Here is a 16,927-nt window from a genome sequence, read left to right on the forward strand (position 1 = left end):
AGGCCTCCTTGAAACTGAGTTTTCAGGGAGCTTTTAAAAGTCTGAAAGCTAGAAAGAGTCTGATGGTGCGGGGTAGGGGAGAGAGGTTGAATCACGGGAAGTCTTGTAGGTAGGAGTGAGAGGAGGTAATAAAAAGGGAGGAGAGGCGGAGGACAGGGGTGCTTAGGGATGTAGCAGAGGCCTGAGATGTAAAGGGGGGGGGGGGGAGGTGGGAGGCAGCATTGCTGAGTTTTGCAAGTCAGAGCTAGGAAATGTAATTGTAGAGAACATGGGTTCTATCAACCCTGAAATGTCAATACTGGATGTTGGTCCTCTTGGGCGCAGTGATTCGATTCAGGAATATACTGTATAGAAAAGAAAAAAATACCACAAATATTAATATCCTTGTTGATGCTATAATTTAAAAGCTATAGAAATCTCGAGGCATGTAACCAGCCTGGAACGCCGTGTGACCACGCTGAAGTTTGAAACACTTTCTACCTCTGAGGGCACAGCCCTCAAAACAGCCCGGACCAGGACTCAAGACTGGGCCTCTCAGGAAAAGGGCACAGTCCTGTTAAAGACCATTTGTGTGGACTATTCTACGAAGCTGAAAAATAAATCAGACGAAAAGGATCTTCCTGATTGATAACAAAGATCACGTAATATCAGTGATACATCACAAAACTCAAGAGATCGAAATTGTGCGTTTAAATACTATAGAATCAACAAGGATATTAATATTTGTATGAACATATTACACTATGTGGTATTTTTTTCTTTTCTACATATTTCCTGGATCAAATCACTGCAGCCAAAAGAACCAACGCCAAGCAGGGACGAAATGAGTGAATAAGTATTTTAGTTGCAGTAGTGACAAAAATGTTGCCTCCTAGCGATATTTCAGCAGTGGGTATAGCAGGACGTAGTAGAGGGGATAAATGTGAGGAATGAGGAAGTGTGCAGGGTTAAAGAGGACCCTTAAGCAGCAGGCTTGGGATGTTGATAAGATTGTGGTATTATTGACAGTGAGGGAGAGTTTGGGTGTAGGGGTGACAGTGGAAGGGGGCAAGGATTAGTACTTTATAATGCCGCGTTCTCAGAACACGTTAACGAGCATTTACATTAATAACTGAATAAGTTATCGGTGAAAAGAACAGCCGTTCCTGTTTCAGGCAACGTCACATTATTTGTCCTGATTTAGCTGAATTAATCTAACCCATATAGGAGGTGACATTATTACAATACAATATGTATATTATTACATAAGGCCGAGAAGCCTTAATATGCATTCAAATTTTAATATACTCCTCCCACCAAGCACTGTCTGACTGAAACTTTACATTTCTGTTATATTTTTCTCAGTTCCTTTGCTGCTAAAGTTAAAACTGCATGTTTTAAAGCTTGCAGGCCCTCCTAACTCTGTTCTCTATAATAGACGAAAAAAACTTAGCAGGACAATGCTGCCATTCTGTCCATGCATAATGTTCCATTTAAAACAAATACTTTAAAATGTACCAGGATGAACAACAAAAGTACAATACATTAATTTTATTTTTTCCTCAAAGATCACATGTATACAAAACAGAATACATTCATATTTCTTGAAGGCCAGATTTCTGCAGAAGCCGTATTATGCACCAAACTGCCTTTTAATATAATGTTTTCCCTTTTCATATAAAGAACCAATTAAGTGATCATCATAATAAATGCCACTAGACCTTGTCCCCACAACAAGCGTTACATATTTTTTTCCTCGGACAATAACATTACCTCCATTGCTGCAATGCAGCACGTTCCTCTAGCAGAAGTTAAAGAGGTCTTCTTACATTCTCCGCAACCACATAAATTGCCAAGTATGTGGGACAGGCTGTTTGTAAATATGGCCCACAGCAGAAACAAATGAGCAGTTTCCAAAAACAAGTTCTATAGAACTCCAGGTTGTGACCAACACTTCTTCTCAAGGCTTTGATGCTCTTCCAGTTCTTTGGGGTTCTAGCCTAGAATTTTAAAAACGTATTTTTCCTCGTGCACTTTAATTTTGGAGTACCAGGAATTATGCAGGAAGAATAATCTTTTGTATTCCTCAGGTTGACCTGTGAATCCATCTTTAAAGTCTGCTTTCAAACTAAACATTGTTTAGACAATAATTCATTCCTTGAATCAAATAAAGATTGTACAGTATTAATAATCTGGGTTTTTGTTTCTTAACGCAGCAGGCACCCCACACAAAAAAAGTTTTACTTTTAACAATACTTAAATTGTGGGGTCACCTGTAGCAGATTTGCAGACACCCAGCTTTCGTGTCCACTAGATATTTGTAGATAGACACACACACAGACACACAGTCCCCCTAAAACGGCCAGTGTCACCAGTAGAAATCCGCAACCTCATCTAATTCCAGGAGCAAGTCTGACACCAGCAGACATTTTGTATCCATGAAAAATATCTTAGGACCAGGGGGTCCCCGGAGTCATCTGTAAAAATAAAAACAACCCCCACCCCCAAAAAAGAAACAGATTGCTGCCTTAAATGGAACCTTGTCTATCTATACAAAGGTTTGTTTTTCCAAATATAATGAAGTATTATAGACCACACTGCTATACCTTTTTTTTAAATTATTATTATTGGCTTTATTGGGGGTGTGTAGGATACTCCTATTTATTGTATTTTTGGCTTAACTATGAGTGTTGAAACACCCTTATTTAATTTTTGTTACAGACCACAAGTGGATGTTTTCAGGTTATGTAAAAAGTGCCAGAAATTCATTGAAAATACAGTCTCAAACTATTGTTCAAAGGGTCACATGACTAATCAAAAGGGCATTCCTCCACTGATGTGCCGGGCGATCTGCTCATCTGTGGACTCATCCTTTTCTTTTTCACGGTCTTTGTTCCAGTCTTTGAGGCCTTCAGGAAGTGAAGTATCTTCATCTAAGCTGCCAGTGCCTTCTACGAAATCTTCATAGGTAGATTTTTCTGCAAATGGCCTTAGGCCCAGTAATTCAACCATGTCACCTTTATCAAGCACCTCTTTTTCTAACAGGCGAAGAGCAATCTGAAATATGGAGACAATTGGTTAAGAAGGCGACTGGTGCCACGGGGCCCTTTTAGAGACAACTAGGAGGAGGAGGTGTTGGAAAGCAATTGTCATTTGAAGCCACTATTAAATGTGTTTAGTGAGCCCCTTACTTTAAAAATAAATTTTAATTAAACAAATGTTAAACAGTTCTACAGGGATTTAAAAGAAAGAATTACAGTGAACAAACAGAGCGTATAGAAATATTTACCAAAAATCGATGCTTCTCAGCATTAGTTTAACTAATAGTACAGTACTAACATACGTCCAAAATGCCCATGATCTGGGTGGTACATACATGCTTTATTAATCCTTTTACATCTAGAAATAATGCAACAGAGAAAACTGCAAAGAGAACAACTATATTGTATTGATCATTTACCTTTTCTATTTCTGCCTTCTTCTCCGAGAGAAGCTTCATTGTTCTATCGTAAGCCGAGTTGATTAGTATTCGCGCTTCGTCATCGATCAGTCTTGCGGTTGCCTCACTATAAGGTTTTTCCAATACCATATCCCCTTGACGAGGGAGGTCAAAGGACACTTGTCCAACTTTATCATTCATGCCAAACTGAACAATCTGAAAGTTAAAGTAGTAGATTGTTTGCATTTTAAAACCAGCAGTGTCACAAAACATGGCTCCAGGGCATTCCATGAAGGTAAAGTCTCATTCATCTCACCCCGAGAAGAATAATGCCATAAATTAGTGTATGGCCCGACAAAGTACTCCAAAAAGAAAATAATCTTGTATACACTTGTCACGTATAGCAGCGGTGCGCAAACTAGGGGGCGCAAGATTTTTTTTTGAGGGGGGGGGGGGGGCGCGGGCGGTTGCAGAGGTCATGCGCTCTTCCTCAAGGCATTTAAATTCCGGGGGCACCGTGCGAGGCCACTGCAACTTCTACTTACCGGGATTCAGCCGGCTTCAGGACACGTGACCATGGCAACGCAGCGTCAAATGACGCTGCAGGGTCATGCGACATCACAGTTACTTGGGTAACGTGATGTCAAATGACGCCGCGGGTCACACGACCCCGTGATGTCATCTGATAAGGAGGGGGGAGCACAACGGAGGAGAGCAGGCGGGGAGGGGGGGGGGGGGAGAGCAGCAATAAAAGTTTACGCGCCCCTGATGTATAGCACACCTGTGCATATGGGACAAGGTTTAATACACAGCTGGCCAACTTGTCACTTTCGCAAAGGTCCCCCAAATGAACAACATCTCCCCTCAATCCGTTCCAATATACCATCGGTCACGAATAGCACACAAGTGAGCACATGACTTAGATATGCAAATAGGGCTAATACACACTGATACTCTGGCCAACTCGCCTTTCTCCTCCGCAAGGTACTTTCTAGGAGTTAATATTAACCCCTTACTTCATTGCAATCATATCTACTTGCTTCCACCACCCGAGAAGTATGCAAAATATGTCAATAATATATATCTGCCAGGGTCTAAGGTCCCTGTTTATTATAGAAAAAACTATGCACTTCACACAAAAATCTGTTGTAGCAAAATGTGCCCGAAAATGTAAATACTCTACAAAGCGTGCGACTGTTCATTCAATGCCCCAAAGCATTATTTATTGAATTGTTTAATATATAGAAAAATACAGTGCTCAGATTACAGAAAAAGAATTACAAGAACATACAGTTATAATAAATGCAGAACAGGTTCTTAAAAAATAACAGGATAAAAACAAATCCCTATACAGTACGTACGTTACCATGTTATAAGCTTTCCCCCCCAGAAAGGTCCCTGGCGTAGAAATATGAAAATGCATGCATTTGATCCCAAACACACCTCTTGAATTCTGATTTCATAACTCCAGGGCAAGCCATAAATACCATTATTTTCCCATTGAAAACAACATAAACCCACCCTGTTATAAATCAGCTGCCAAGTTGACAGTTTTACAACTTTAGAGAGAAAAAAAAAAACCCCTCCTAAAAAGATGTTTAAAAATTCATGCCTCAATATATAAACGCACTCCTAAGTTCCTATCTAATACTTAGACAGATGCCATCTTCACAGCACTGTCCGTGCTCGCACCTACTATGCGACAGTCCAATATCTATTTTCGCAGGAGAAACAGTTATCTGTCCATGGCACCACTTACCCGTGCAGTGTGGGGTACGGTTTGATAGGTCTTTTCGCCACGATACAGAATATGTACCTCCTAGTATGCAGAGCAGATGACGTCACATGATATTCTAATTTTTCATAAAGTCCCCCAACTAAGGCGTCACCTGTGTGTCAGCCCTCTCTATGATGCACAAGGGGTCTCTCAGGGATGCTAGTTTCCTTTCAGACGGACAGGAAACATCTTGACCTGTCAAACCCAATATATTGTGTGTTTTTTAATCAAACGGTAGCTACATTAACCCCATAAGCACCAGATTGATTAAAAGACTTAATATCTCCTGGATATTATCATGACAATATAATATTAGAGGTGCTAATATCTAAGGTGGCAAACCCACTTACCAACTCTATGCCCAAACTCAAACTGCAAGACACTGCACTCAAGATTGTTTATCCAATAATTTATCCAAATCTAAATAAAAAATAAATAAAACAAAAACGAAAAAATACAGAATGTAGCATAAACAAAAATGATAGAATTACATCCTACCAAGTGCAATAAGGCACTGGCATGATGTTTTGGGGTACGATCCCCTTCACCAGATGCCTCCCAACATCCCCCAGACAAGGTAAAAACACAAAGGATATGCCCTTACAATTCACAATTTCCTGTTTACAACTAGGTCAAATTCAGAGAGGCTGCCCGGCTTACATTTATAATAAATAAAACAAACGTAAAAAACAGATCTGCATATCACTCTACTTCTCTAAATTCAGCACACCTGCTCACCTTTGTTCTGATATTAAGACAATGAAAATATTACCTGAAGCACGCTCAAGTTCCTAGATCAATGTAAGGAAAGGTTGTATATCAATCACCTTTAACTCATGATCACACAGCAGTTTCACTGGCTTAACTAAGAGTATATAACATGCTCTGCAATTGTAGAACACCTAGTGAAACTATTTTTTTTTAAAGCCACTGGTAATATCTGGAATTTTTGTACAAAAATCTTAGCCAAGCCAACTGTTGTGGGGACAGAAACAATATCTGTTGTAAGTGCTGAAGAAGCAGATGCATAAATTGACAAGTGATGGTAGATATGACCAGCAGGCTATGGAGCAGCAGAGATGGAGACGTTTTGTTTCTGCTGCCACACCAGTATGATCTAAAAGTGCCTGGAACAGCACAAAAAATATTTACAAGACATGACACTAGTCCTAAACCAAATCATTAGTTTTTCATTTTAGAGTTACAAAAAACAAGCAAAACTATTATTTGCTATGCAGTGTATGAATGATTTTAGATTTAAAAAAATAAATTAAAAATAATGTGCTATTACAAAGTCCTAATCATTACAACATATGAATTACAAATGTATTCCTTGCAAAATTGGGTATAAACCAACAATCAAAAACAGCATTTGTGGGGCGTGGCTTGGACGCTGAACGAGCAAGTCGCAGGAAAGACTATCTCCATCGGAACAAAGGCAATAAAATCAAATAAATCCAGCCAAAGTCACTCTTGGACAAATCAAAACATCCCCCTAAGTCAAACCAGCGCTAGATAGTAGCTGGTTCCAGAGGCTTTCGAAGAACCGGGACCCCCGAGAACGGGAGAACAGCCACAGACATTGGAAGCGTGGGCCTCCTTTAACAACCCAGCGCAAGATGGCCGCCAGGCAGGGGAGACACGCGGAGCTTGAGTGACTGAGGATAGCGAGTCGGAGTGAAGCGGCGGCTGACGGAGGGTCGGAAGAGAACGGCGCGAGAACAAGCAGCAGGCCAACTGTGAGTAACAAGGGAGATGGAGAGGAGGGGGCTGAGACGAATATCGGGGAAGTGTACCTGCGGGGAAGTATACCGGGGAAGTGTACCATTTTGTTGAGAGGAGCAATAACAAAGAGGCAGAACCGGCGGATTGGCTCAGAGTCCCCTGGACCGATTAAGCCGACGGTGGTGGGGGATAAGAGACCCGGGACTCACCACGGTTGGCAGAGCCTGTGGGTAAAAGAAAACGAAAGGGATGGGGGAGACCAGCACGTGGGCTAAGCCTTACCGCTGCCACTCTGAGAGGAAAGGCAAGGACAGAACGAACCCCCTCAAAAATAAACGCCCCACACCCACATACCACCACCAGAAAAAGGGCTAACAGAGCAGAATACCACCTCATTACCCAGACACCAAATCGTGACAGCTAGAACCACAGCGTTGGGGACGCACGGTGCACGACCCAGGGAAGAACTAATGACACCCAAGACCACATGTCCAGAAGCAAAGAAAGACCAGACAGATCTCAGCTACATATTGCCACCATCACCAGATAGCTGAAAGAGGGCAAAACTAAAACACATATAATCTGACGGAGCGCAGCGAGAGCAGGGGAGAACCTGCAGAGAGACATACAAGACAACTAAAACGGACAAATGAGATCCTAGTCCTAGTCTAAGTACCTGAGCAAAATAAATGATAAGACAATTTTAAGCAAACAAAGTAAACAAAACACAATACGAGTCAGACATAATGACGAGATGCCCCCCCCCCCCCAAAAAAGGCGTTGATATTCTTTAATAAAAAATAAATAAATAATAAAAATAAAAAAACCACAACAATAAACCCTACCGCGTCAGGAAAAGAGGACGGGGCCCCAGCACACGAACAGGAGTTGGGCCGACTCGGATACAGAAACAGAGAGAGAGTCAAGTATCCTGAGAGCGTGGGTTAAAGAAATTAAACAGACTTTTTCATGAAGAGCTCCAAGGAGCTATGAAGGGCCTAGAATCAGAAATCAAGGCAGTAGAAAAGAGAACTACAAGCCTTGAAGAAGCCATGGGAAATGTCACAGACAGCCAGATCACGGGGGACTCAGAAATCAAGCTGCTGAAGGAACAAATAACAGAGCTACAAGTAGCAAGGGGAGATGCAGAGAACAGGTCTAGACAAAATAACATCAGGATAAGGAATGTCCCAGAGTCGGTTAAGACCAGGTGATATCAGACCCTATCTACAAAGACTGTTACAGAGTATAATTCCCGAAGCGACAACAGAAAGGCTAGAGATGGACAGAGCACTGAGACCACGAGGGAAGAGGCCCCAGGGATATCATAACCAGACTACACTATTTCTCAATGAAGGAAGAAATCCTCCACAAAACCAGGAATCTGAATACTGTTTCAAAGAAGCCGACATCCAGATTTTCAAGGAACTGCGCCAATAACTCTGGCAAAAAGAAGAGGACTGAAAAAAATTACAAGTATACTTAGAAGTCATGAAGTCAGATATCGGTGCGGATTCACCTTCTGCCTCCAGGCCACACACAATGGCAAACAGGCTACAATGCGGAGACCAGCGGAGGGCCCGGAATTCATCAAATCCCTGCAGCTAGAAGTTACCCCGGAAATGGCAGGAAGACTCCAACAGGCACAGCCCCTCCCGAGAAAGGAGGCTTGGAACAGAACGAGGACAAAGTCAAAGAAGGCAGCAGAAGAAGACCTGGACTCGAGAGCAAACGGGGATGAGTGCTACAGTGCGATGAGGAAGAGTCTCCATCGAAAGAAAGAACAGTAGCAGAACAGATATTCTGTACTGGCGAGAAGAACTAAAAAGGACAATGTAAAGCCACGTCAAGTTTGAAATGAGGAACGCCACACCCCTCTCTCAGGACTATCTTTGAGATACAGACCAAAATAGACTTGAGACAAGACAAATAGATTAAACCACTGTTTAAAAGGTTATAGAAAGGCAAGTAATAATGCTGCAAAAGGATACAATGTTTGTCTTAGAAATAGCTTAAAATACAGCCTTCAGACAGGGAATCTAGAGGGAAAAAATATCCATGATAAGAGGGAAAGCTGAAAGATGCATAGGAGAAAAGGGTCAGCACAGGACTAACGAGGGGTACGGTAGCTCTTTTTGTACAAGACCTGTCATAAGCTGGGACCTAAAATGCTCAGAAATTATGATATTTAGGTTAGTTCTCATCTAGAAAAAATGTTTAAACTACAAGGTGATCCAAAGTTGGAGTTAACAATGTGTGTGTTTTATTCAGGTTAAATACTTAAAAAAAATAAAAGAATTAAAAAAAAAAAGTTTTTCTATTTAGTAGTTTGGATTCAAAGAAGACCCTTATTAGGGGACGCTCAGGTTGGGGCAGAATTGTCGGGAAGGTGCCAAAGACGAACGACGGATCTCGGGTACCAAAGTCAACACCACCCACATTTCCTGTGGGATCTTCCCTGATCGAGCCCAGCAACTGCATCTTCACAGAGGAGCCTCGCTGAGCTAGGCAGAGTGGATCTCTTCTAATAACATATCCAGCTAAAATGATCAATTCTGCCTGATTTAAACTGTTATCTTCTAAGTGTAGCTATTTACAGCAGGGATTGTCTATCTATACTATACAGAGTACACCATGTTCTGTTTTTGTCTCTCTCTCCTGTGCGCTTCAGGTCTTTTTCCAGTACTGTATTGACTTCTCTCTGGGTGAGAGTTTGGGCCAGCTGCAGGGAGAGATTACTTCATTTAGTTAAGGTAGTTATTTGTGTATTCTTTGTGCATTGTTTAGTTTATACCATATTGTGCAATTCTGTTTCTTGCCAGTCCGAGAAATAAACCTTAAGCCTGATCTCACCCACGCCTCCCTGCCATCTCTTCCCCTGTAAATGGCGCTAACGTTCTGATTTAATACGGACTAAGCTTAGAACTCGCCCCATAAATCAAGCATCCTAATAGCCTGCACTCATGGCTATTGTCCCACACCCACAGTCACTCCTACCACCCATTGTGGCCAAGCACTGCCATCTACAGCACTTATACCATCACCTGCTCTCTCTGTAAGTCTCCCATCATACCACTTAGAGTGTAAGCTCTTCGGGGCAGGGATTTCCTTTCCTATTGTCTGATTCTGCTGCGCTTATTGTATTATAATTCCCTGTACTGTATTCTTTGTGAAGCGCAAAGTACACTTTTGCCGCTATATAAATAAAGACATACAATTAAGATTATTACATAGGTGGTATTACACCCCAGCTAGACTCCACTCGTTCTTCCCAGCTTCCTCCCTCTATGTTGGCGCAACTGCGGCCAAATAGGCTCATTCAAACATATCTGGTGGACCTGCCCAAAGATAGCACTATTCTGGAGCTAAATGTATTAGTTTTTAGAGAGAATTACGGGACTGGACTGCCCATGGAATATGGAGACCGTACTAATCCTAAAACCAATAGAGGCTATAGAGAGGAACAGACAAACTAATAGTACATATTCTTTCCTCAGCTAAAGCAGTTATAGCTAGAAACTGGAAGCAGAATGACCCACCGGCAATAGCAGAGGTCAAAAACAAACTAAACTATATACAGTAATGATAATGGGAAAAAAAATTACCAGTTTAATTCAGGACAGATAGGAAGGTTATCTGAAGATATGGGGAACATGGATGATCTACTGGGAAGCTAATGTTTTTTCCAAACTTTTTTATTAGGCAGATATAAAATGGACATACAAGGACCAATATGCATAGCCTAATACAGAAACATTTTTGTATTTTTGGGGGGGGGGGGGAAAGGATGGCAAAACCTGTTGCCCGAGAAAGAGGGGGGAGGTGAGAAAGAGAGAGGACAGAGTGGGGGAGGAGTGTCTACCCTGGTCTCTGGTGTCCCTTTTGGACGAACTTCATAGGAGGTACTGATTGTCAAACGCTTCCTTATCCATAATGCCTTATCTTCTTGTTTCTTCCTTGGTGAGCTTGACGCGTTCTATATGATTATCCATGGTTCCCAGATTTTATAGAAAGCTATCGTTTTTTGCTTAAGGTGCGCGGTTAGCTTCTCCATAAGCATTACTTCATTTATCCTGTTTTTTAGTTTAGTCATGGACGGTGGGGACACTTTCTTCCAGGAGGCCGCAACCTCCCATCTCGCCGCTATGAGGATGGAGACCAATTTCCTCACTGGACGGTCAATTTTTTCCATTGGCCTGGCCAGTAGGTAGGTCAGTGGATCAATAGGCAGGTCGAGGCTAGTAACCTCTTTTAATAGAATTTGGACCCTTTCCCAATACATCTTAATTCCCGGACACGTCCACCAGATATGAGCCATGTCACCCTTTTGTCCACAGCCTCTCCAACATAAATCAGAAGCCAGAGGGTAGATTTGTTTTAGCCTTACTGGAGTGAGGTACCAGTAGAACATTATTTTGTAAATGTTTTCTTTGGTTGTGGTGCATATGAAGTTCCTGAGGCTACTTCCCAAATGTCTTCCCAATCCTCTCTGTTGATAACTATATTCAGGTCCGCGGCCCATTTTTGCATGTAGTCATGAGTCAGAGGGTCCGCTGATGCTTCCAATTCTGTATAAATTTTTTATATTAGCCCTTTTTGTTGAGAGCTCTCTCTACATAGTCTCTCGAATTTAGTGAGAGGGGGAAATTCTGGATTCGGGGATATCTTCTGGGCAAAGTGTCTAATTTGGAGATATTTGAATGTGTCCAATTGTGGTATATCGTATTTAGTATGTAAATTTTGGTAGCTCAAGAGTTTCCCCAGGCTCAGAATGTCTCTGATCACCCTGATCCCCTTTGATTTGAATTGGTCGTATAATTTGGAAGCGCATCCGGGGGGGAATTTGGGGTTATTAAAAATTGGTGTGAGTTGTGAGCTGGGGGACGCAAGTCTGTACTTAGTCTTGGCTTTAAGCCAGACTTCCCAGGTATGGCTCATCGCTCCCAGTTTGAATTTGTTGAGATGCATATCTCCTCTATCCAGGCTCCATAGGCACGCTTGCAGAGAAGGCATTTTGGCATAGTGTGACTATTTTGAGCCAGCATCGTTGTTCAGGGTCAGCGTTCCATACGGCTGCTTGTTTAAGTTGAGCTGCCTGGTAATATTTGGAGATGTCAGGGACACCCATACCTCCCCTCGCTCTAGATGCCAACAGTACCGACCTGGCTACCCTGGGTCTTTTGCCCAGCCAAATGAAATTGAAGAATCTGTTTTGGATGTTCTTTAGTTTCCGAACCAGGAACGTGGACCGGAAGCTAATGTTTAAAGATTTTCTATAAATTTTCTCTCTAACCAGAAAATACTCGACTGTAATATGAACCAAGCCGAAAAGTATGCGTAATCAAGTATAAATGGATGTACTGAAAGCAAAGTTAAGATGTAAATGTTCCACCCACAACTATTTTTTGGGGTGTGTGTTCTCGTCACACACACACACACACACACACCAATAAAATACAAGTTAATATCGGTGATTTTCTTAGGCATAAATTCGCAAAGCTAGTAAATCTTAAATTAAAAAACACCTGTGAAAAATGGTAGAAAAAGTATTTCGCGTGGTGTGCTACCCCATCTATTGCAATTCCATAGCTCTTACCCAGTCAGAATAATCTTTTCTATACAGAATATAAAAGATTTGCAAACTATAATTAAGCCTTATTTGTAGCGTGGTGAAGGGCATGAAATGTGAAGAACGTTCTAAAATAAAGGAATTGACAAACCTGAGCGTAAGCACTTTGAGTCACTTTCTTCAAATCATCTTGAGCTCCAGTTGTAATTTTTCCGAAGAATATCTGCTCTGAAACTCTACCTCCCAATGTCATACACATCCGGTCCAGCAGCTGCTCCTTTGTATAAAGATACTGCTCTCTGGGCAAATACTGTGCATAGCCTAAACCTTTCCCCCGTGGGATGATGGAAACCTGGAATCAAATATAAAGGGGACAAACATTTTTGAGCAAAGAGCCACTTGAAAAATAAATCACACTAGTATGCAGCATTTTGTAGACTATTGTAGGCAATATATCTAACAAACCAACAATGACGTCTTCACAATTGCCTTTATTTAAAACCAGGGTTCCCCAGAGCTGAACCGTGGTACTCCAAGCTACAGGACCCCCTGGATCCAGAGATCGTTTTAAACTTCCCTTACAAGAATTCTTGTCTGGGAGAAACACTATGACCACTCCAGTCGGCCTCACTGTGGCAGACAAGCGCAAACCGTGACATTCTCGGGAGATGACATTACAGATTCTAATTGGGTGACCACACAGCCATCTTTGTTTTTCCTTATAAGTACCAGCAAACGTATACAAAACCTTAAGTATATTGGCAAAAAGAGCCTCCTGCTACATATATACGAAAAATACCTGATTTTATGGGGGTGGGGGATTGATGAGGTTTATTATGACCCGTCACTATATTGAAAAATGTGTAAATTACTGTAGGTGAAAACAGGAGCGGGCAAGAGAATGTATTACTGAGGTGTCATTATTCTTCATTATAATAATATTATTATTCAGTTTAAGTTTTACCTTTAAAAGAGGATCAGCATGTTCCATATACCAGCCTGCCACTGCGTGTCCAGCCTCATGATAAGCCACGATCTTCTTTTCGTCTGGCTGGAGAACCTGGGTCTTCTTTTCCAAACCTACAATAATAAATGTATTAACATCATACAATGCTTTTAATAGGCCAATATCTACTGCCATGAAACAATATAAAACAGTATAGAAGCTGTAACAATATAGTCTACAAAGAATATGGCCAACTGGCTGCAATACCACTAGCGACTTTTCCAGGCTAGTCATTTGACACATAATAGTAGTAAGAAATGTTGTCAAAGTAAAAAATAAACATGTCATAATAAAACGTTTTAGAACTTCTAAAGAGGAACAAAAAACAGAATGCTGATTAATATTTTTTTTGGGGGGGGGGGAAACAGTTAAAAAAAACATATACAGGCAGTCCTCGTTTTACAACGCTTCGTTTAACAACGAATGGCTTATCCAACGCTATGCAATGCATACCTATGTTCATTTTTACAACGCCAAAACGGCTTATCCAACGCTCTTACAACGCTTTGCTAAGTTGTTTATGTGTATATAATATATATTATATAATATACTATATATTATATTTTATGTTATATTATATATATATAATACAGTATATGTGTGGGCTGCATATCTTATTGTCTGCAGAAAATATTTGGTGTATTTTAGCATTAAAAATGCCTTCAGGAACGGAACCTTTAATTTAAACAGTGTTCCTATGGGAAAACGTGTTTCGCTTTACAACGTTTCGCTATCCAACGCCATTTTGAGTAACGCATTGTGTCGGATAACCGAGGACTGCCTGTATATACTTTTAGGAGATGGTGCATTTAGTCATCTAGAAAGACGACACTCATTTTCACCACCAACATTATGACATGTCACCGGAGTGTACAAGTGCAAGGAGTCTCTTCAAATAATGTCCATCTCTTTTAGTCATTTTAGAATGGATTTGCCCAATTGTGACCAAATAAAACCCCCTAGTGTTTGTAATTTACTCTTTTATTCCATAAAAAAATAAAATGACACAAATGGAGAGCGCGTTAACACACTTCTTGAAGCGGTAACCTTAAAAAGGGGACGCAAACCATCTGCATATAAATGTAGCTGCAAGTTTGGATGTGTGAAAAATCATGCAGATCTCTTGCTGGAAGTTAGCAGAAGCTTTGCGTTCCTTACCTCCGATCACCCTCTCAATGGCTTGCTCAAAGTGTTTTTGGTTTATGGAATCTGAAAGATGTCTTGCAGCGATTAGGGCAGCTTCATTACATACGTTTGCAATGTCTGCACCTGAGCAGTGGGACAAAGACAAGACTCACTCATACAATAGAAATATTTAGGATTTCAAGAAAATTGATAAGAAAAATATGGGTGCACCAGCAAGTAAATGATATATCAGCTTTTCAAAGCTTCATAAAAGCATGTTATTACAGGTCGCAGTCACAGAATAAGTCACGGACTTCTATAGCCATTTTCTTTTGCTTTGTTACATAGCAATTCAACAATACAAAATATAGCCCAAACACAATGTCTCGAAGGGGCGCAATCAGAAAATCTGATTTGAGGGTGCAGTCGCGGTGTCATGACATAGCGAACCGTTGCCAAGACAAATGTGCAGTTATGTAATGTAGCGCCATAACGGCAAATGACGCCATATAACATCGTTACGTCATGGCAAGGCAGCACCACCTGACGCCGTGATGCAGATGGAGAAGGGCTGCTCGCATACAGAGGCCCCGCTCTCCCAAGGCAAGCAGTTTCACTGCTACGGGGAGGAGTGCGGGTCTCTAAGTGCGATAGCAGTTCTTGGGGGTACAAATGCACCCTTGCAAGCCCACCCCTCCAGTTGCACTACTGATGCCTATGTATCCTGGAGGTAGGAAATTGTAGATGGGGAACAAAATAATACATTTTAGAATTATTGGCAGACAAACTAAAGTTTGGGAGAAAACAAATACCCCACAACTGGTTTTTTTTTGTACTTTTTGATCAAATGACTAGGACACTTTTCACTTTGATGATGTCGGAGAGAAGAGACTGAGCTTTGGGCTCCACGAGCTTACATCCCTCAATGGCCAAGGGAGCTAAAGACGCGGCTTTGCAAACAATATTGTGTGGCCATATATCGAGTAAGCAGAGGACAACATTTGAGACTGGGGATTCTTCATCGGTGACACGATTGGCACTATCACACTTTAATGAATAACCCCCTCAGACGCCAATATCACCATTGCAGGATAAAGAAAAAACACAGCGCACAACGCTCATAGTGTATTAAAAATTATAATGTGATGCAATAAAAGGTGAGTATTAAGCGTACATTTAAGCAGATTAAACAGGCATTGGAGGGTTAATGTTAGCCATACACCACTCGGGACGACAGTGAAGAAGTCTTCAGTGTGAAACCACACCACTCCTGCCGTCACGGTCACTTGCACCCAGGCTGGGTCTTGACTGGTGATCAGCTCCGTCATAGACAGCAGTTCAGCAGGGCTCACGGTACACACAGTGTCCTCAGGTCAGGGAGTCTTTGCAGCAACACGAGTCACGCTGTTCCTCACTCCGATCCGGTACTTCCGTGTTAGTGACGTCACTCGGGAGCGTCAGCGCGTCGTAGCCCTCCCAGACACCGTTAAGTGACCGTGACGGCAGGAGTGGTGTGGTTTCACACTGAAGACTTCTTCGCTGTCGTCCCGAGTGGTGTATGGGAAACATTAACCCTCCAATGCCTGTTTAATCTGCTTAAATGTACGCTTAATACTCACCTTTTATTGCATCACATTATAATTTTTAATACACTATGAGCGTTGTGCGCTGTGTTTTTTCTTTATCCTGTTTCTATTAGGGGTTATTTGAGCTATCCCCTGTGCCACAGCTGCAGACGCTCCTTCCGAGTTTACCAGGTCACAATTTTTTACCCCATATATATCACTTACACCATTTCACGTATTTATTGTTTGTTGTTGCGCACTTAATTTTTCACATTTGATCACCATTGCAGACCTGAAGTCATGTTTAGTAGCTACTTGATTTCTAATTTCTAGATTATGTCTGCTTGGGTTATTTTGTCACGTACTACTATATTTAGCAACTGAAAACTGGACCTTAGGACACTTTAAATTGACTTACAAACTGTTTTGCATGCAATGCTTGGCAATTTTACATTTTGTTTTCCATAATCTGAACTAGGGTGTCCTCTGGAGCAGACCAGCATTATTAATGGACCATGAGAACACATGGTTCCAGAGACACTAACTATTGAATCTCACAAACAAAAAGAACAAGAGAAATATGGTTGCGGTAGTTGGCTGAAAGCCAAACAAAAAGCTGCAACATCACCTGGGGAATCCAGCAGAAATACGCACTTCCCCTCCCCCCAATAATTTACAGACACGCTGAAATACAAATTTGTGAATAATCCAGGGTTCCCAGGGCTGTAGGTAAAGCAGTTCA

The 16,927-nt window shown here is 41.5% G+C and overlaps 1 protein-coding gene across 1 annotated transcript in view; it reads right to left on the minus strand.

Annotated features, from left to right (window-relative positions):
* Positions 1–2,217: 2,217 nt before the first annotated feature.
* Positions 2,218–16,927, minus strand: part of AFG3L2 (AFG3 like matrix AAA peptidase subunit 2) — a 37,835-nt gene continuing 23,125 nt past the window's right edge. The window contains exons 13-17 of the mRNA XM_075585390.1: positions 14,654–14,764; positions 13,454–13,569; positions 12,641–12,841; positions 3,440–3,634; positions 2,218–3,036 (exon numbers count right to left, since the gene is read on the minus strand). Of these exons, the coding sequence (XP_075441505.1) occupies positions 2,794–3,036; positions 3,440–3,634; positions 12,641–12,841; positions 13,454–13,569; positions 14,654–14,764 (866 nt within the window). The 3' untranslated portion in view covers positions 2,218–2,793. The remainder of the gene's footprint in view (positions 3,037–3,439; positions 3,635–12,640; positions 12,842–13,453; positions 13,570–14,653; positions 14,765–16,927) is intronic.

Source organism: Ascaphus truei, chromosome 2 (assembly GCF_040206685.1).
Source record: "Ascaphus truei isolate aAscTru1 chromosome 2, aAscTru1.hap1, whole genome shotgun sequence".
Lineage (NCBI taxonomy): Eukaryota > Metazoa > Chordata > Amphibia > Anura > Ascaphidae > Ascaphus > Ascaphus truei.